This window comes from Lepus europaeus, chromosome 5 (genome assembly GCF_033115175.1).
Source record: "Lepus europaeus isolate LE1 chromosome 5, mLepTim1.pri, whole genome shotgun sequence".
NCBI lineage: Eukaryota > Metazoa > Chordata > Mammalia > Lagomorpha > Leporidae > Lepus > Lepus europaeus.
The window spans coordinates 55,319,611-55,342,157 of record NC_084831.1 but is presented as its reverse complement, the minus strand read 5'-3'; the positions used below and the strand labels follow the sequence as shown (position 1 = coordinate 55,342,157).

Below are 22,547 nucleotides of genomic sequence, written 5' to 3'. Positions count from 1 at the left end.
AATAAATCTTAAAAAAAAAAAAAAGAATCACCTTTCAAAGCTGTATGACCCATGTGTCTATTACAATCTATTAGGGGAAGACCCTAGTTTACTTAATCAAATCCAGATGCCTCCATCTTGGTTTCAAGATAACATAGATAATCTAGATTAGTTTTAACTATGCATTTACCTTCCTAATACTCCAAATAAAGTTTCCTGCTGCTACAAGGAAGTTATTTTCACTCTCCTATACTTCATACTGATCTTCCCCATGTTTCTTTTTATACTGTTTCTCCTACTTCTTTTTTTTTTTTTATTTTTTTGACAGGCAGAGTGGACAGTGAGAGAGAGACAGAGAGAAAGGTCTTCCTTTTGCCGTTGGTTCACCCTCCAATGGCCGCCGCGGTAGCGCGCTGCGGCTGGCGCACCGCGCTGTTCCGATGGCAGGAGCCAGGTGCTTATCCTGGTCTCCCATGGGGTGCAGGACCCAAACACTTGGGCCATCCTGTTCCGATGGCAGGAGCCAGGTGCTTATCCTGGTCTCCCATGGGGTGCAGGACCCAAACACTTGGGCCATCCTCCACTGCACTCCCTGGCCACAGCAGAGAGCTGGCCTGGAAGAGGGGCAACCGGGACAGGATCGGTGCCCCGACCGGGACTAGAACCCGGTGTGCCGGCGCCGCAAGGCGGAGGATTAGCCTGTTGAGCCACGGCGCCGGCCTGTTTCTCCTACTTCTAAAGGCTGTCTCTATGTGCATAAATCCTAATCATCCTGAAATCCCCCACCACAGGCCTTTCTTCACCATCACAAATCCTTCCCCAAGTTTTAAGATTCAAACTAACAGCATCTACTAGAGATACAAGTAGAAGAAACTATTGCATACAGGAATGATACTATTTAAATTCAGTTAATTATTCTCTGATCTCTTTTGAGAATATTAATTTTGTCTTTTCAACTAGCTCATAAATTCCTCAAAAACAGAAACCATGTGTCACGTTTTCAGGTTGGCTTCTATTATGACTAAGAGATTTGGTTATATAACATTAACTCAAAATTCAGCCAAACCTTAAGTACTTACCACAAATTTATAGGAGGCATTAAAATAAGTCTCATCCACAGATTGAAAGAAATAAGCCAACATCTTATTTAAGATTTTATAAAAATTTATAATTTCTGGAGAACTGAATATGACTGACTAAAAATTTATGCAGGGGTGGGCATCTAGCCTATAATTTTTTAAAAAGATTTATTTATTTATTTGAAAGTCAGAGTTACACAAAGAGAGAAGGAGAGGCAGAGAGAGAGAGAGAGGTCTTCCATCTGCTGGTTCACTTCCCAAATGGTCGCAACAGCTGGAGTTGGGCCAATCCAAAGCCAGGAGCCAGGAGCTTCTTCCATGGGTCTCCCACGTGGGTGCAGGGGCCCAAGGACTTGGGCCATCTTTCACTGCTTTCCCAGGCCATAGCAGAGAGCTGCATCAGAAGTGGAGCAGCCAAGACTTGAACTGGCACCCAGATGTGATGGTGGAGCTGCAGAGCAGTCCTACCTGCTACACCACAGTGCTGGCCCCTTAGCCTACAAATTTAAGACATCTACCTCCTACATCAGAGAGCCTAGGTTTGATACCTGGCTCTGGCTTCTGACTCCAGTTTCCTGTTGATGGACACCCAAGGGAGGTTATGGTGATGGCTCAAGTAGGTAGATTCCTGCCACTTACCACATGGGAGACCTGAACTGAATTACGGACTCCCAGCTTCAGTCCTGGTAAGTGGCCATTGTAGGCATTTGGAGAGTGAATCAGGGGTTGGGAGTTCTCTTTCTCTGCCTCTCAAATACATTTTTTAAAAAATGTATGCATGTACTCTCTTGACCTGTAATATCAATACAGGTTGAACATCTCTAATCCAAAAATTCAAAATCTGAAAGACTCCAAAATCTGAAACTTTTTGATCACTGACTTGATACCTTAAGTGGAAAATGCCACACCTGACCTCATGTGACAGTTGGAGTCAAAATGTAGGTGCACCAAAAATACTGAATAAAAGTACTGACGGGGAGGTGCTGCGGTGCAGTGGATTAAGTCTCTGCCTGCAGTTCCGGCATCCCATGTGGGTGCTGGTTCTAGTCCCAGCTGCTCCGCTTCCAATCTAGCTCTCTGCTATGACCTGGGAAAGTAGTAGAAGATGGCCCAGGAGCTTGAGTCCCTGTACCCACGTGGGAGACCCAGAAGAAACTCCTAGCTCCTGGCTTCAGATTAGCACAGCTCCAGCTGTGGCAGCCATTTGAGGAGTGAATCATCGGAAGGAAGACCTTTCTCTCTCTCTCTCTCTCACTGTCTGTAACTCTACTTCTCTAAATAAATAAATCTTAAAAAAAAAAGTACTGACATAATATGTCAACAAAATTCATATGAAACGTAAGTGAATTTTACATTTGGACTTAAGTCCCATCCCCAGGATATTTCATTATGTGTAAGTAAAATACCCCCAGATATGAAAAATATCCCAAATCTGAAATGTTTCTGGTCCCAAGAATTTTAGATAAGGGATACTCAACTTGTAGCAGAAAATATGGCCAAACTAGAAATAATTAGCTTGAAAAAAAGTATGTTTTCAACAGAATAAATTCAGCTAGATAAAATGATGATAATCTAAAGGATCTCTTTAAAAAAGTTAATGTAAAAAGTTTTCTTCTTTGTTTATATCCTTAAATCATGATGTTTATTATTTAAAATTGCTATGTATATGTGAAGACTTTTACCAATAAATGAGACAAAATACCCTGCACCCAGATTATTCTCTACTTCACTGATGTCTAAATATTTAATTTTTACAGTCTAAGAGGAACAACAATGATTTCAAGGCTTTAGAAATCAGATAAGAATTATCATGCCCAATTTAATTTGAAACCTGAGGAGAATGAATAATCACCTATTATAAGCATTATTAGTATAATGGGATATTTATAATAACAGAGTAAATAAGAAGACTAACATAATAGTGGGTTCACAGTAAAATAGGGAGAATTATCTTATAACTGATACCTTATTTTCAATAACAGAAGTTATCCAGCTGTCATGTTTGTAAGTATATATGATTATATTCTCATAGCCATCCATTAACTTGGCATTGCCGTTGGTAAGAACATATTTACAAATGGTCTTCTCAAGTTGCCCACTGCATGCCTCCATACAGACAGCTTTAATTCTTGGCTTGCACTTTTCTGCATGAATATTGATGACAAACGGACATGCCTGATATGGAAGAGAAAGCAAACCTTGGTTTAGTCTTGTGGTAGAATTGAAAAATATTTATTTGGTCAAATATTTATTTATTTATTTATTTGAAAGGCAGAGTTACAGATAGAGAGGGAGAGACAAAGAGAAACAGAGAGATCTTCCATCTGCTGGTTCACTCTCCAAATGGCCTCAAAGGCCAGGATTGAGCCAGGCCAGCAGCCAGGAGCCAGGAACTCCATCTGGATCCTACGTGGGTGGCAGAGGCCCAAGCATCTGGGCCTTATTCTGCTGCTTTCCCAGGATCATTAGCAGGGAGCTCAATCGGAAGTGGAGCAGCTGGTATTCAAACTGGCATTCATATGGTATGCCAGTGTCACAGGTGGTGGCTGTGACTAGGCCACAGTACTGGCCCCCAAAATAAATTATTACTAATATGTTTATTTTGGGGCTGGTACTGTAGTGCAGTGGGTTAACGCCCTGGTCTGAAGCACCGGCATCCCATATGGGCGCCAGTTCAAGTCCCAGCTGCTCCTCTTCCAATCCAGCTCTCTGCTATAGCCTGGGATATCAGTAGAAGATGGCTCAAGTCCTTGGGCCCCTGCACCCACATGGGAGACCCAGAAGAAGCTCCTGGCTTCCTGGTTTTGGATTGGCGCAGCTCCGGTCATTGCGGCCATCTGGGGAGTGAATCAGTGGATGGAAGACCTCTCTCTCTCTCTCTCTCTCTCTCTCTCTCTCGCTGCCTCTCCTATCTCTGAGTAACTCTGACTTTCAAGGAAAATAAATAAAAAATCTTTATAGAAAAACTGATATGTTTATTTTGTGCCTGAAGAAAATATACCATACCTTCTGACTTGTCTCTCTGATACACTTTTAGAGGAAAACATTAGTATTATGATTAAGAAATTTAAAAGCACAAACCTTTTTTGGTAACATATTAACTGATAATGTGTATAGAAAATTATAACCTCTAGCAAATCAGAAATACCTCCTTTAGGCCATAATACCATCTCTCCATTTGGTTCAATGCTAACTAGTACCATGTTATTTAACTTTTTTTCTAACTTTAAGCTTACAGAAAGAATTAATCAAAGGGTCCTATAGAAATTATGTTTGGGCCGAGCTCTGTGGCATAGTAAATTAAGCCTCTGCCTATGGTGCTGACATCCCATATGGGTGCCAGCTGGTGTCCTGGCTGCTCTTCTTCCTATCCAGCTCTCTGCTTATGTCCTGGGAAAGCAGTGGAAGATGGCCCAAGTGAGAAACCTGGAAGAAGCTCTTGGTTCCCAGCTTCAGATTGGCCCAGCTCCAGCTGTTGCAGCCACTTGGGGAGTGGACCTCTCTCTGTAACTCTGCCTCTCAAATAAATAAATAAAAATATTTTAAAAATTAAATTATTATAGTTACAATTAAAACAATAAATGAATATAGAATTGGATGTTGAGATAAGGCTGAAAGACCAAGTGACTAAAGGCTGCAGCTCCCAGCTTATTCACTGACTTCTGGGTAGAGGGAAGGGTCTGGAGAACACAGTCTATAAAAACTTTCAACCCTGAGATCAGACGAGCGGGACTGCTGGAGACGTGGAGGTTCTGAGAGGCTGGTGCGTTCACAGAGGGCATGGAAGCTCTTGGGCCTCCCGTGCCTCCTGCCTAACGCATGCATTTCTTTATCTGGCTGACCATCAACATCCTGTGTGATATAATGGCTAACACAAGTAAAGCATTTCCCTGGGTTCTGTGAGCCATCTCGGCAAATTATCAACCAGAGGATGTGAGGTATGAGAACTTCTTCATCTTTTTTTTAAAGATTTATTTTATTTGTTTGAGAGGCAGAGAGAGAGAGTGAGAGAGATCTTCTATCCACTGGGAGTCTACTCCCAAATGGATGCAATGGCCAATGCTGGGCCAGTCTGCAGCTAGGGCCAGGAGTTTCTCCCATGTGGGCCCAAACACTTGGGCTGTCCTCTGCTGCTTTCCTAGGCACATTAGCAGGGAGCTGGATCAGAGGTAGAGCAGCCAGGACTCCAGTAGGTACCCAAATGGGATGCCAGCACTGCAGGCAGCAGCTTTACCTGCTACATCACAGTGCCAGACCCATGGTTTGGGAATTTCTGTCTCCAGCTGGTCAGAAACAGAGGGATATGCAGTTGGTGTTGCATGTGAGGGAGATTTTGTGGGACTGAGCCCTTAACATGTGGGATCTGAGGCTCTCTCTAGGTAGATTATGTCAGAATTGTACTGAATTACAGTGGTCCCCCGTTATCCAAGAGAGACACGTTCCTGGACCTCCAATGGATGTCTGAAAGCCCCATATACCAAACCCTGTAAGTACTGTCGTATCTACACATAGATGCCTAAGATTCAATTTAAAAATTAGGCACAGTAAAAGACTAACACCTAATAATAAAGTACACACTAATAATAAAGTAGAAGTTATTTAGAAAAAAATTAGATGTTGATAATAAATTTACAATTCAAACAATCTAAAAACACCTTAGCTGAGGAAGATAAAGAAGATGAGAAGGAGGTGGAAGATGAAGATGATGATGAATATGTTGGTTCTAGTGTAGGGCTTTTTTATTGTCTATAAAGTACTTAATCCCCTGTACACAACTCACTCTTTTTAAAGAAAAAATTGGAAATATAAGGCTATGTAAGATTTGTTTTTAAACTGTACAATGTCTTTTTTTTGTCACTGTGTCTTTAGTTAGCCCTTTCCTGTTGTGGTGGTATTTTCAATAGTCACTCACCCTGCTCTGGTACAGTATGAGGTTGCAGATTGGCATGGAAATTTAAAGCATGTTCTTGGTGTACAGCACAATTTAATTATATATGGGGATGGGAGTTTTTTCATCTTCAGTTGCCTCTGATGCAACTTATATGAAATGTTCTGTTAATTGAAAACACTCCGTATTTGCAAAAAAAAAAAAAAATGCAGCTGTTTCGTTGACATTCTGAATGCTTCTAAGTGAATAGATTCTTTAAAATTAGTATTGTCCTTTTCATAGGTATGAAATTTTTCTTCTTCAGAGGAATTTAGTCTTGCTTTTGTCCCTTTTGGGTAACATAAATTATGACAGTGTTTATCTTTTCATGTAGTTAATAAAAAGCTTTTGTCTACATATCCTACATCATCATGCTGGGAGAAATAAATATTAAATTGAGGCCATTTTCATCCATTAAAAATAATCTAATATCCAAGGATATCTCTGCATTTGGATCCGAACTTTTCCAATGTCTACTTTTAGTCTTTACAACCTACAATGTATCGCACACAGTAGTATTTGCCTCCTTATCCAACACAGTCTCCTGTTTTGCTGTGTTCTAAATGCACTGATCTTTCAGATCCCAGGACAAAGGATGCTCTTTCTCAGGTGAGGCCTTCATAAGTAATGTTCTCTCCACTTCTAAGATTCCCCTCATATCTTTTCATCTACTCAGTGCCTCTTACAGATTTATCATATAGTAGGTATTCAGTAAGTACTTGTTGAATAAATGAATATATTCACAGACAGTGAAGGTAAAATTTTGGCGAAATAAAATCTGAAGTTAATTTAGAGAAGCATCAGCAGAAATTTCTGTTTTGGGGCTGGTGCTGTGGTGCAGCAGGTTAAGTGTGCCTGCAATGCCAGCATGTCATATGAGAATCCATGAGAGTTCTGGCTGCTCCACTTCTGACCCAGCTCCCTGCTAATGCACCTAGGAAAGCAGCAGATGGGATTCCTGGCTCCTGCCTTTGGCCAGGCACAGATCCGGCCATTTGTGGAGTGAATCAGCAGATAGATCTCATTCACTCTCTCTCCTCCTCTCTCTGTAACTTTGCCTTTCAAATATATAAATTAATCTTTAAAAAAATGCTCACAAACTTTGGAAAAAACTGATTATTCTTTGTCATGGTAACAGTAGCCATCGGATCTGGTTCTAAATCTGTTCAACCGGTCAGGAACAATCCTACCTAAATGAACTATCAATGCTCCTCACCTTTGAAAGACAGGCAATCAAGGACAGAATCACATTAATAAATACACCAATCAAGTGCCAAACAATCAACAGTATTCCCCGAGTAACCATGCTTTTTCAAATGTTGTCAACTCATTTATGTTTTTAAAAGCTAGACAATTACTGAACTCTGTCTTTCCTAAATCCTATATAAATGGGTATTCTACCTTATACAGAGACTGAGCATCATAGCTATTGATGTTAGAGTAAGAAATAAATTCACCTTTATCTTTTTATTGAAGTTATTCAGTAGTGGTTTCATCATTCTTTGATACTTTACATTGTATGTATATTTTTTAACCATTTGAATTTTATATTATGTGAATATATTACCTACTCAATATATAAATAAAACTTAAATTAAAAAATTACCTCAGAATTCTGCCTTATGACTTCAAAGGTAAATGACATAAGCAAATGCTATAAAAAGTCTTAAATAAGGGCTGGCGCTGTGGCGCAGCGGGTTAAAGTGTGGCCTGAAGTGCTGGCATCCCATATGGGTGCTGGTTCAAGTCCCAGCTGCTCTGTTTCCTATCCAGCTCTCTGCTATGGCCTGGGAAAGCAGTAGAAGATGGCCCAAGTCCTTAGGCCCCTGCACCCACGTGGGAGACCCGGAAGAAGCTCCTGGCTCCAGGCTTCGGATCGGCTCAGCGCTGGCCATCCGGTCATTGGGGAGTGGGCCAGCAGATGGGAGACCTCTCTCTCTCTCTCTCTCTCTGGCTCTACCTCTCTCCGTAACTCTTTCAAATAAATAAAATAAATCTTTTTTAAAAAGTCTTACATAGCTCTTAACTAATTTCTTTATTAAGTGAAAGCATGTATAGCAGAATCAGTATTGTTCATTAGTTAAATGCTGATTTTATAGCATGGTTAGAATGTGGAGTTCACTCAATGTTAGGTTAAAGTAGGATAGAAAGAGTTATTATAACTATTCACCTCCTATTAATACAAATAGCAAAAATAAAAATAGAAACAACTTCTCAGAAAACAGGTTTATGAGGGTTGCTGAATGTCAAAACCAGAAATTAAACCAGGCTATCAATGAATCTTAAATAAAAAACTTATTGATGACAGTACTGTCCTCTTAAATTGATTTTTATATGGAAAAGGACAGTATTTTTAAGGATAGTATATTCTGGGGCCAGCACTGTGGCGTAGCAGGTAAAGCCACCACCTGCAGTGCCGGCATCCCATATGGGTACTGGTTTGAGTCCCAGCTGCTCCACTTCCAATCCAGCTCTCTGCTATGGCCAGGGAAAGCAGTGGAAGATGGCTGAAGTTCTTGGGCCCCTGCACCCACATGGGAAACCTGGAAGAAGCTCCAGGCTCCTGGCTTCAGATTGGCCCAGCTCCAGCTGTTGTGGCCATTTGGGTAATGAACCAGTGGAAGAAAGAGCCCCCTCTCTCTCTCTCTTTCCTCTCTCTCTCTCTCTCTCTCTCTCTAATTCTGCCTTTCAAAGAAATACATAAATCTTAAAAAAAAGAATAGTGTATTCTTAAAATACTCATATATTGTTATCTAACATACAGCTTGAAAACAAAACTTAAATTTTATGTATTTCTTAAACAATTTAAAAATTTTTAACGGACATAAACACTGAACCTATTTATGGAGTATCATGCGCTGTTATAATACACAGGCACACTGTATAAACATATCTATCTCCTGAAACATTAAATTCTGCCATTTAAATATGAAGCACAAATATGGAATTGAAGAATAAAGTCTAATTTTTATTATCTCTAGCTTATCACAAGTCATTTGACTTCTGTACCTATCATGTAAATAATAAATAATCATTAATAGCTGAGAGCATACACAGTGCTTTGTATGAGCTAGCCACTGTCCAAGTGTTTTACAAATATTAACAAATATACCACTTACAAAAAGATCAGAATTCCAAGTTCTCATATAGATACATCCTCCTCATTCTGAGAAATGTTCTTTTAGGACAGAGTTTCCCATTTAAGTGAGCCTTTAATAACTCAAATAGCTATCTCCACTTAAAGAGTATAGTTTTCAAAATCATCGGTTCTTTCCTGAATATTATATGCACACATTCTTTTGTCTCTGAATAACTGAGATGTTTACAGTAACTGTCGAGTGAGAATAGTAACTTGCATAAACTGTCAGAAATATGCTGTTCCACTCAGTATTCATTAATATACTACTGAAATTGAAGAATTTGAGAGCCTAATTCAAAAAATCATGTATCAGGCAAATGTTAAGGGGGCAAAATATCATGTTCACTACACCCACTGGAAACAAGGAAGCCTCACCTCTGTCAGCTCCAGAGCTTTATTGTAGCCCATCGAGTGCAGAATCACCCAAAGGTCACGAGGATCTCCGCCTTGGTCACTGGCTTCCATCATATTCAATTCCATAAATCCTTGTCTTGTTAATTCATTCTTCTTCGTATCAAAATTCTCTGTTAACCAAAAGTTTCTTACACAATTAAACATTTGTATGGTTAATAAAATGTCTACGTATTATAATTTATAAGTGCTTATTTTAAAGATGGCTTTATGAATCTGTAAACAGAATAAAAGTAAAATAAGAATCGCTCTGAACATGCTTGAGAGCTACACTTCTAATTCCTGACAAGTTAGCATAGCTACTGTCACAGTACACATTTAGTTTCTCAACAAATTCTGAACTTATCAATAATATAAACATCCCAAATTAGAGGAAAGTGTAATTTTTTCTGAGTAAATTCTAGCTTACCTGCTCAATTAAGTATATAATTATATACATTTCAAAAATTAAAATGATTCATGTATATTTGCCACTTAAAAACAAGTAGAACCTGTATAAATTAGATATAATAACTTAAAACTACTGGATTTTGAAAAAGGTGGATGTGGATAGGGTTATATTTGAGACTACTATCTGCCTAATTCCTCTAATTTTAACTGAATTGTTCCCTGGTCCTTAAAAGACTGTTAGACTATGGGGATACCCCGGAGTCCAAGAATCAATCACATTTTCCCAGGTATCCTAATTATACCCATTTACCATTGGTTGTGAGAAACAACATTAAATTCACCTAGAAATATTTAGAAATATGCAATCCCTGGATTTATCTGTAACCTAGATAATAAACATCCGCTTATAATAGATGCTTAAACTTTGCTAGCTGTCATACAAGAAGTGTTTTATTTTTCAACTTCTGTCTGTAATGTACCCAAGGGAAATAGATTTTCTTACTTGAGATACTGCTTCTTTTTGTATGCAATATTCTGAAAGAAGCTGCAGAGAAATACCTGTCCAAAATTTGTCAGCTGATTAATAGATTAAAATGTTTAGGGTTGAAAGTGATTCATAACTTTTGCAAGGAAAAAGAAAAAAAAAAAAAACCAATGCAGATTAAATTATATCACAGCAAGAAATGGTAGCTACCTAAATGGGGGCTGGAATCACTAGTATTAAAGCTAGATGAAAAAAAAATAATATTTGATATACAATGCAAAGAAATCATTACTTTAGAAAATTGTGTCTAGGTTCTGTTGCAGACTATCAATAACTAGTTTACTTTTAAACTTACAATTCTAGATCCTCATTAATTTTGTTTTTGACAGGCAGAGTTAGAGAGAGAGAGAGAGACAGAGAGAGAGAAAGGTCTTCCTTTACCGTTGGTTCACCCCCCAATGGCCGCTGCAGCCAGCGCACCGCGCTGATCCGAAGCCAGGAGTCAGGTGCTTCTCCTGGTCTCCCATGCAGGTGCAGGGCCCAAGCACTTGGGCCATCCTCCACTGCCTTCTGGGGCCACAGCAGAGAGCTGGACTGGAAGTGGAGCAACTGGGACAGAATCCAGGGCCCCATCCGGGACTAGAACCTGGGGTGCCGGTGCTGCAGGCGGAGGATTAGCCTAGTGAGCCGTGGCGCCGGCCAATCCTCATTAATTTTTACAAAGCTTATTCACACCTGAGTTCAAGACTTAATACAAACCTACCATAATCAAGACAGTGTGGTGATGGTGAAAGCACTGACAGTTAATGGAACAGAATACAGAGCCCACAAAACAGACCCACACAAATATATTCAAGACATTTAACAAAGGAGCAAAGACAGTTCAAGGGAGAAATGATAATCTGAAACAATTCCACATGCAAAATGGACAAATCTAGACACAGACTACTCTTTCAACAAAATTAACTCAAAATGGGACACAGACTCAAATGTAAAACACGAAACTATAAAATCTATAATTTAAGAGAAAATCTAAGCGAACTTGGGTTTGTGATGAGGTCTTAGATATAACACTAAAAGTATACAAACCAAAAGTATGACCTATAAAATAAAAAAATTGATAAGTAGGACTTCATTAAAATTAAAAACTTCTGTGAGGAACATTAAGAGAATGAAAATTATAAGCCACATGCTTGAAAAAAATACTTTCAAACTATAATCTGAAAAAAAGATTTGCATTCAAAATATAAAACAAACTGTTGAAGCTCAAGAAAACAAACATCCCAATTAAAAACTGGCAAAATTTATGAACAGTCATCTCACAAAAGAAGAAATACAGATAGATGGCAAATAAGCATACGAAAAGATGCTTAACATTGTGTGTCATTAGGGAGCTGCAAATTAAGACCACAATGAGAGATATTACACCTATTTGGAAGGCTAAAATCCAAAAAATTTACAACACCAAAAGTGTAATGCAATAGAAATTTTAATTCATTGATGTGGGAATTCAAAATGGTATAGCCACTTCAGAAGACAGTTTGCCAGTTCTTTCAAAGCTAAATGAGTTTCACCACAAAATTGAGTTGTTGAAATGAATTGAGTTAAAACTCAAATGCATACACTGTATGAATCCAGCTTTAGGATATAAGAAAAATTACAGACATCACAGGTTGCCGAATGTTAGAGGGAAGGAAAAGACAAATGAATAACTGAAACACAGAGGCTTTTTAGGGCAATGGAGCTATTCTGTATGGCACTGCAATGGTAGATATATAATATTACATAATTGTCAAAACCCATAGAACTGTACAAGACTGAATTATTTTTTAAAAAGATTTATTTTGTTTATCTGCAGAGCCAAAGAGAGATGGAGAGACATAGAGGTCTTTTATCTCCTGGTTTGTTCTCCAAATGGCTGCAATGGCCAGGGTTGGGCCAGGCAGGCTAAAGCCAGGAACCAGGAGCTTCTTCCAAGTATCCCACATGGGTGCAGGGGCCCAAGCAATTGGGCAGTCCTCTGCTATTTTCCCAGGCACATTAGAAGGGAGCTGGATCAGAAGTAGTGCAGCTGGGACTCAAATGAGCGCCAATAAAGGATGCCAGCATTGCAGGTGGTGACTTTACCTGCTACACCACAATGTCAGCCCCAAGATTGAATGCTAATAGTGAATCCTAAAATAAACTATGTACTTTAGTTAATAATGTATCAATATTTAGTTCACCAATTGTACCAAATGTGCCATACTGATGTAACATGTTAATAATTGGCAGGAAAGAGAAGGATAGGTATATGGGTGATCTCTGTGTTTTCTATTCAATTTTTTTTTCCTGTAAACTTAAAATTGGTCTACGAAATTAAGTTTTTAAAATGGAATTTTACTTACCAACAATTTGCCATAAGAAAATCCTAATTATGATTAACTTTTAAGGAATGTGTTCTGGTCCTAACACATATAAAATTAAAATATCCTGTTGGGGGGCCCTTGCTGTGGCATAGCAGGTGAAGCCACTGCCTCCAGTACCGGCATCCTATATGGGCGCCTGATTGAGTCTTGGTTGCTCCACTTCTGATCCAGCTCTCTTCTATGATGTGGGAAAGTGGCAGTAGAAGATGGCCCATGTCCTTGGACCCCTGTGCCTGCCTGGGAGACCAGGAAGAAGCTCCTAGCTCCTAGCTTCTGATTGGCGCAGCTCTGGCAGTTGTGGCCACTGGGGAGTGAACCAATGGATGGAAGACCTCTTTCTCTCTCTGCCTCTGCCTCTCTGTAACTCTGTCTTTCAAATAAATAAATATATCTTAAAAAAAAAAAAATCCTATCAGTGTGGGATCCGCCCAGTAGCCACTGCTTGGGATGCACACATCCCACATCAGAAGGCTGTTTGGTTTTTTTTTCCTTAAAGATTTATTTATTTATTTGAAAGGCAGAGTTACAGAGAGGCAGAGAGCGACAGAGAGAGAGGGCTTCCATCCACTGGTTCACTTCCCAGATGGCTGCAATGGCTGGAGCTGCGCCAATCTGAAGCCAGGAGCCAGGAACTTCCTCCAGGTCTCCCACACAGATGCAGGGGCCCAAGGACTTGGGCCATCTTCCACTGCTTTTCCAGGCCATAGCAGAGAGCTGGCTCAGAAGTGGAGCAGCCAGGACTTGAACTGGCACCCATATGGGATGCTGGCACTGCAGGCGGCGGTTTACCTGCTATGCCACAGCACCGGCCCCCAGATGGCTGGTTTAAGTCCTGGCTGCTCTGCTTCTGATCTAGCTTCCTGCTAATGTGACTGGGAAGGCAGCAGATAATAGCCCAAGTACTAGGGTCCCTGCCACTCATGTGGGAAATGCAGATGAAATTCCAGGTTCCTGGCTCTGGCCTGGCTCAGACTCGGCTGTTATAGGCATTTGGGGAATGAACCAGCAGATGGTAAGTATCTCTTCTGTCTTTCCCTCTGTCACTTTGCCTTTCAAGAACAACAACAAAAAATCTTATCACTACTGTTATGATTGTATATCATCAATCTTATTAATCAAAGTGTAATATTATAAAGCAATATTATATATTTCTTATTGCTTATAAAATTTAAATTTTCAGTTAAAAAGAGATACACAAAAGGATTCCTTATTTTAACAATGTATTTTCAACCTCCTTGCTCTTTAGATAAACAGATTTACCAGACTTCTAGTTGGCTGACTCTGACAAGCTTAGACCGTTTTTAGAAATATACATTACTACTCCAATGACAGCATTTGTGAGTTAATCTCTCTCCTGAGTACAGTCTGGCTTCCTCATACTTCTTGCTCTCTGATCTATACATAGTTGGAGAAACCCTTCTGGTTTCCCCCTTTGACCTTGGGTCCCCGGCTTAGACACACAATTTTACTTCCTAAATGACAACCAACTTTGCCTCATTCTTAGCGATATTCTTTGTCCATCTTGGCACTTTTGACCGCAATAACTCCATGGATGGACTTCCTTAATTCAAATTAAACACAAAAAACATTAAAGAATTCTTAACATATATAAGCAACTTCCTGGAAACCTCTTAATCTTTTAGTAAAACTCTAGCTTGTTAGCCCTTTGCTGCCCTCTCCTGACAACGTTAGGTCCAGTGTATCAAGAGTTAGGACTGCCTCATCTTCTGAGCCCCAAAAGGTACAGGCTGAAAACTGACATTATAATTAATTCACATTTTCTTTCTTTTTTTTTTTTTAAAAAAAGACTTATTTGTTTATTTGAAAGGCAGAGTTAAAGCGAGAGAAGGAGAGATAGACACAGAGAGAGAGAGAGAGAGAGAGAGAATCTTTCATCCGCTGGTTCACTCCCCAGATGGCTACAACAGCCAGGGTTGGGTCAGGTCAAAGCCAGGAGCCAGGAGCCAGGAGCTTCAACTGGGTCTCCCATGGAGGTGGCAGGGACCCAAGGACTGGGTCATCTGCTGCTGCTTTCCCAGGTACATTAGCAGAGAACTGGATCAGAAGTGGAGCAGCAGGACTCAAACCAGCACCCAAATGGGATGTTGGCATTGCAGGTGGCAGCTTAACCCACTACACCACAACACTAGCTCCAATTCACATTTTCTTTTAATTTAAGTATTAAGTCAGCTATCAGTTTAAGGAAAATAAATATTTACGTTTTAAGTCTACAAACATGCTAACCCTTTTAACCTAATCTAAATGCAATAATAATATTTCACAGAGAAGTTTGACTTCTTATTTCTTAGGAATCAAAGGGTGAAATATATATGTATATTATATATAAATATAATTTTTACAAATTAAGAAAAAGAAAAGTGCATACCTCTGCACACAGCCCAAGCATCTTCATCACATTTCTCACCACTTGCTCTCAATTCAAAAAAATTATATTCTTCAAGGCTAAGAAGACCATTTCCATCTAAATCAATTACTTCAAATATATCTGATAAAGCTGACCTAAAATGATCAAAATAGCAAATTATTTCTTGTCTCTAAGACAGCTAAACTGAAGAAAATCTCTATGAGGATAACTTCCAAAATATCATAATATGATAAGTAATATCATAGATTAAACAACTTTTATGGACAATAAATTTAATATTATCCATATACAATTTTGACTCAGTTTCACATTATGTGAGAAAAACAGGCTTCCTAGACAACCACTGAATGAACATACAATACATATAACTCCCCTTCTTCCTTTAACATTTCTCCAACTTATTTTCTTCTTTCTTCCCACCTGCAGCCACATCCTATTGTGTACATGTAAAGCATAGGAGAACTATCTAAGTTTTGGATTTTGTATTTGACAGTTGTCAAAATTAAGACAGCAATAGTAGGATCTATTTCTAAAGGTAGCATCTAATGGGGGAAATTAGCAGATGTGAGACTAAAGTGGACTTGCCAAATATATGAAACCCAGACATGAATGATAATTCTAGATCTATGAATGGAAGTTTACGTTAAAAAAAAAAAGACTTATTTATTTTATTTGAATGGCAGAGAGAGAGAGAGAGGAATGAAGGGAGAGAGGGAGGGAGGAAGGGAGGGAGGGAGGGAGGGAGGAAGGAGAAATAGGGAGAGGCAGAGAAAGGGATCTTCCATCTTCTGGTTCATTCCCCAAATGCCTGCTACAGCCGGAGGTGGGCAGATCATGAATTTGATAGTCATGACCTGGAACTTCTCCAGGGTCTCCCATGTGTGTGCAGGGGCCCACACACTTAGGCCATCCTCTGCTGCTTTCCCAGGCACATCAGCAGAGTGCTGGATTGGAAGTAGAACAGCCAGGACTCATACTGGTGCCCATATGGGATGCCAGCATTGCAGGTGGTGGCTTTACCAACTACGCCACAGTGCCATCTCTGAAGGTCACTTCCAGACACCTAGTGAATGAGTTGAGTGGAATTTAAGCATGATTTTTTGATGTATGCATACACTGTAGTTAATTTAATGAAGCTGATTAACATACTCATTACCTCACATACTTACATTTTTGTGGGGAGAACATTTAAATCCTCCTCTCAGTAATTTTCATGTATGTAGTACACTGCTATTAGCTATAGTTACCATGTTGCAGGATAGATCTCCTGAACTTATTCTTCCTGTCTGAAATTTTGTGTCTTGTAAACAATCCTTCCCCCCTCCATTCCCAGGCCCTTTAATCACCATTCTACTCTCTGCTTCTCTGAGTTTGACATTTTTTTATATACCACATTCAGTATTTGTCTTTATGTGCCTGACTCGTTTGACTTAGCATCTCCTCCAGGTTCATCCACATTGTTGTAAGAGTTGGGTTGTAAGGGTTGGATTTGAGTGGGGGCTGGCCAAAGGAAAAGGTGGAAGACAGGTTACTTACATATCCAGTCTAGATGTTATACTTCTAACCTTAGTAAACAAAACTTACTTAAATTCCTTTGTAAGAAATAATTTTCCTGTTTCATCTCTGTATACAAGCAGGGCTTCTTCTGGTACTGGCTTGCTTTCTTTCCTCAGCCTACAGCCCGTTGTGGAGGGAATTAACCAGTAAATTCCAGGTCCTAGTTCACCAGTCCATCCAAACACCTTTTCTCAAAAGAATTAAACAAAACAGAATAGAATAATGATGATTTTTAATGAATTTTAAATTTTTTTTCCTGAAAGACAAGCATTATCAATGACTTTTCAATATTTATCAACTATATTATAGTTCTATCAATCTTTTATAAGCTTCATTTTTTTTAGCAGTAACCCTAGTACAAGACAATTAGAAGGTGGTTCACTATATAATGTTAAAACAGTTGCCTAAAACTCTAAGGTATGAAGTTGTATCTCTTCTAAATTTTCCCTAATAATCTTCCTGATAATCTTCAAAATCATCTGTGATGCAAGTATGTTCAATAAGAAGCAAAGAGAGCAATTTTAAGATATCTTTTATACAAACATTGCTTTCTGTTAAAAAAAAATGAAGAATATCCCAGATTACAGTTCCCTAACTTAATTCAAGTAGAAATTCATGAATTATAAATCAGATTTCAATGACACAATAAATAAAAATTAAATTAAATATATTTTAAAGAGTTCATTAAATCTACTTTCCATGAAGTTGTTTCCTGTCAAGTGTTGTACATTTATAATGAGTGCCAGGTTATTTGTATAGGAAAATATTTTATTTTCCTATTCTACAAAACAAAGCAAGTGCTATCTTGTTCCTCCTGGAAGCTTTCTGGAGCCTAAAGGCTTCCCATAAAAACCAGGGGTCTTCTATGTCAAATACATTAAATCTAAGCATTTTCTAGTCATGATAGCTAAACAGTAATTTGCTCTTCAGCATGGAAGAGCTATTGAATACTGAATCCAAAAATTCCTTTCAAAACTCCAAAGACTAATAAAAACAAAGCTGCTCATCCAAATTCTGGGTTTCTTCCTATTTCTGTCCTGAAAAGTCAGAGGAACTATCAGAAGTGATTATGTCCCATTTTGATAAAGAAGCAATTCAATATAATTGATGATGATTTTAAAGACCAAACATCACCAAATCTATTCTTTGGAAATTAGAATCCTTTAGAATGGCCTGATATCCAGGAAGGAGAAAACATTATCTTGCTGCTTTCCATTTGCCTCCCTTATCCACATACAACTTTGAATTATCATTGTGGATAGAAAATGAAAAGTTTTTCCTGGGCACAAAACTATTCTTAAAGACAGTAAGTGTTAAACTTAAAAATGTCAATAAAAAAAACCTTTATAAATACGACATGAAGCCTACACAGCAAAGAGATAACCAGAAATCCCTTCAAACTTTATTACTACCTAGCTATGTACTAACTTTTTTACACATTCAATCTCATAAGAAAGTAATTTTACCCAAAACAAAATGGGAAAAGCTATTGTTTTGGACAATGTTTTATTTTTAACTTAACTTTGTAATAAGTTCTGGAGAAGAGTTTAGTCAAAACATTCCCTTCTGCCTTTTATTTGTTTCTTGCCTATAACTATTCTTGTCTTTTAGGAAGCCTACAATAAAGACTTTTATATAACATTTCATCAGGGAAATGTTTGTCTGGCATAGGTTCTATATAAAGATTAAATATGATATTGCAGTAAGCCCTTGAATAGTATTATTTCTGTTGTTGTATAGCAGATGTATTTTGTAGTTCTCATAAAATAAATAGCCACATTTATGTATCTGACTCACATATTCGGCCTCTGAGTAAATATATAATTAGAGCAGATCCGAACAATCCCAAGGGCAACATATAAAAACATTTAAAAGCATTGCTTCATATCAATGTATTTTTGAACTCTATAATATGAGTCAAGCCTGAGGATAGTAATCTTGAAGGTTTTCTATTTTGCAGTAGTAAGTCTAAGTATGAAAAACATGTACAGCAACTTTTCTGAAGTTTTGAATTATTTGCATTTAAGGTGGAAAGAGCTTTCATCAATCTTATTTTGAGTCTAACAAGAATAAATGTTCATGTGTGAGGAACGATGGCATTTAGAGAGAGGAAAATGCAATGTCATGTAAATTTGAAGTTAAGAATCTAAGACTACTAATTAATCTTCAATTATTAATATATCTCAGTGGTTGGCGCTGTGGCTCACTAGGCTAATCCTCCGCCTGCAGCGCCAGCACCCCGGGGTTCTAGTCCCGGTTGGGGTACCGAATTCTGTCCCACTTCCAGTCCAGCTCTCTGCTGTGGCCCGGGAAGCCAGTGGAGGATGGCCCAAGTGCTTGGGCCCTACACCCGCATGGGAGACCAGGAGGAAGCACCTGGCTCCTGGCTTCGGATCAGCACAGCACGCTGGCTGTGGCAGCCATTTGGGGGGTGAACCAACGGAAGGAAGACCTTTCTATCTGTCTCTCTCTTCTCTCTCGCTGTCTAACTCTGCCTAACAAAATATATATATAATATATATAAATATATATCAGTAAGAAGGAGTCCTTCATAAGTAATAAAACATATATAATATCTCTGTCTTTAAGTACTATTTATAGGTTAATTGGAAGGGAGAATATGAGAAATTCAAAAATAAATACAGAAAAACTATTATTTTCTCCAAAATTGAGTTGTATTGTATTTCAAAACTAAATATTAGAAAATAAATATACATACTTCTCTATTTTGTAGTTCAGTAAAACACAAGGGCTGTAGATTTGCTTGACTCTCATTTTCCACTAGAATATATAAAGCTGTATCAACCGATAACCAAGGAGATGGTTTTCCTATAAACAAAACAACCCAAATGACTTAAAACAGGCAATCACTATTTATTCTTTCCTAACTAAAAAAGGAAGTTAGTGGCTTCTTCTCTATTTGAATCTTGATGTGAATGGGATGGGAGAGGGAGCGGGAGATGGGAGGGTTGTGGGTGGGCGGGAAGTTATGGGGGTGGGGGGAAGCCACTGTAATCCAAAAGCTGTACTTTGGAAATTTATATTTATTAAATAAAAGTTTAAAAAACCAAAATATAATAATTACCAAGAAAAAATAAAAAAATAAAATAAATGCATACCCCATTTTAATAGCTTAGGATTTGTAATAACCCATATACCTACACAGAGTGACTGCATGGGAAACATTTGCTACATAGTCACTTTCTAGAAATCATAACTTTTCTTGAAATCATCAAGAGCTGAGGCTGCAGGGCAATTGAGAATTTTAGGGAAATCAGACCCTTTCTGGTAGAGATGCGATATAGGTGTCAGCTTATTTGTGGTAGACACAGGAGGAAGAGAAATCAGACACCATTTACGTACTCACAATTCCTATCTCTAACAGAAACGTTCTCCTTAATGTCAGACCTATATAACCAACTATTTGGCATCTGCATATGAGGATTACAAGGAAGAAAATACAAAATTGCAACCACAAAAAAAATATATCATGCTCAAACTGATGAAAATCAAAGAAAAAGAAAAAACCTTGACTACGGTCATGGAGGGAAAAGTCCAAGTCCTCATCACAGCAAACAAATCTCTACCCAGTTTTGTCCTTGTTCCTCCCAGTCTTCCTCTCCTACTGCTCTCTCCTTGTAGGCTCAAATGTAGACACACCAGCCTCTGCTACACTCTCCACACCAGCACCTGCACCTGGAATGCCCTGCCACCTCTTCCACTCCTCAGTCATTCTTTACACATCTCCTACACTCATAAAGTTTACTCCTTCCTTGCCTTCTGTGGAAGACAGCAAGAATGAGATGCTATTTGCAGTATGATACTACAGTACCTCCATCAAGAGATCAAGTCTATTACTCCATTCTACTAACCTGGACTTGCCTTGTGACAGGCTAAGAACAACAGAATATAACAGAAATCACACTGAGCCAATTCTAAGTTCAGACCTATTGCCCTTTTACTTTTTTTTCCCTCAGATCCCTGTTACATCACGAGGACAAGTCTAGATTAGCTTTCTAGAGGATGAGAGATTACATGAGGCAGAGTCTAGTTGTCCCAGCTAAGACCCTGTGCATACAGACTCATGAGTAAATCCATGTTTAACTGTTTTGAGTCCCTGACTTTTAGGGTAGCTATGCAACAGCTGGTAACTGATACCCTTTCAAAGCCTGTTCATGTGTCAGCTTCTTAATGAAGCATACAACAATGATTCCACTTTTAATTTTAGGGGCAACACATATACCTTCACTTTTCATAGTCCCTTCTTTGCTTTGTTTTCTCCACAGAGCTTATCACTTTCTAACATATAATGTCATTTACTATTTATTATGTTTATTATTTATTGTTTCCCACACTAAAATGTAAATTTATGAGAGCAAAGATTTTTGTCCTTTTGGTACTCTGATGTATCTTAAACACCCAAATTGATGCTTAGTATATAAGACTCTCAATAAATATTTGATAAATAAATAAAAGAATCTTACTCATGAGAACAGAAAATAAGCAACTACACTGCACTGTCATGACTATATTCATTCTCCTCTCTGAAAAATTACTACTGCAACTGTCATTTAAAAGTACCAATTCATGGAAAGCCAAGATCCTATGGCAAAAAATGATCTACACGAAGGATCTCTGTGAGTGAGATCCCAGTGGAAAGAAGGGACCATCAGAGGACGTACTTTTCTCTGAAGGGAGGAGAGAACTTCCAATTTGGTTATGACCCTGTCTAAATGCTGATGGAGTTTGTGGACTCAAAAGGCTTCCATAGCCTTGGCAGCTCATGTCAAGAGCCTTGGGTGATCACTGATGTCATAAATAAGAGTGTCAATTGTTAAATCAACAACAGGAGTCACTGTGCACTTGTTCCCTATGTAGGACCTCTGTCCTTAATGAGTTGTATTATGAGAATTAATGGTAAAACTTGTGTTCAAACAGTACTTTCTACTTTGTGTGTCTGTGTGGTTGCAAACTGTTGAAATCTTTACTTAGTACAGAGTTGATCTTCTGTATGTAAAGATAATTAAAAATGAATCTTAATGAAGAATGGGGTGGGAGAGGGAGTAGGAGGTGGGACGGTTTGAGAGTGGGAGGGCAGAAATGGGGGTAAGAACGGCTATATTCCAAAAGTTGTACCTATGAAATTTATATTTATTAAATAAAAGCTTTAAAAAAAAAAAGTACCAGCTGCCAAATATTGTGTATACTGGGGCTAGCACTGTGGCTTGACAGGTAAGGCCGCTGCCTGCAGTGCTGGCATCTCATATGGGTGCCGATTCAAGTCCTGGCTACTCTACTTCCCATCCAGCTCTATGCCATGGCCTGGGAAAGCAATGGAAGATGGGCCAAGTCCTTGGGCCCCTGTGCTGTTGCGGCCATTTGGGGAGTGAACCAGCAGATGGAAGACCTCTTTATCTCTCTGCCTCTGCCTCTCTGTAACTTTGCCTTTCAAATAAATAAATTGTTAAAAAAAAAAAATATTCTGTATGGGGCCAGCATTGTGCCTTAGTGGGTAAAGCTGCCGCCTGCTGTGCCAGTATCCCATATGGGTGCCAGTTCAAGTCCTGGCTGCTCTACTTCTGATCTAGCTCTCCACTGTGGCCTGGGAAAGCAGTAGAAGATGGCCCAAGTCCTTGGGCCCCTGCACCCATGTAGGAGAGCCCAAGGAGGCTCCTGGCTTCAGATCGACCCAGCTCTGGCCGTTGCAGCCATTTGGGGAGTGAATCAGTGGATGGAAGACCTCTCTCTCTTTCTGACTCTCCCTCTTTCTGTGTAGCTCTGCATTTC

General features: G+C 38.9%; 1 protein-coding gene across 4 annotated transcripts in view; it reads right to left on the bottom strand.

Moving 5' to 3' along the window:
* The window catches only part of EFCAB7 (EF-hand calcium binding domain 7), a 50,686-nt gene that overhangs the window by 4,532 nt on the left and 23,607 nt on the right, over nt 1-22,547 (bottom strand). For 3 of the 4 annotated variants that reach the window (XM_062191470.1, XM_062191472.1, XM_062191471.1), the window contains exons 8-12: nt 19,480-19,589; nt 16,788-16,945; nt 15,204-15,337; nt 9,500-9,648; nt 3,024-3,233 (exon numbers count right to left, since the gene is read on the bottom strand). In XM_062191470.1, coding sequence (XP_062047454.1) covers nt 3,024-3,233; nt 9,500-9,648; nt 15,204-15,337; nt 16,788-16,945; nt 19,480-19,589 — 761 coding nt within the window. The remainder of the gene's footprint in view (nt 1-3,023; nt 3,234-9,499; nt 9,649-15,203; nt 15,338-16,787; nt 16,946-19,479; nt 19,590-22,547) is intronic. The other variant, XM_062191473.1, reaches the window with a different exon arrangement.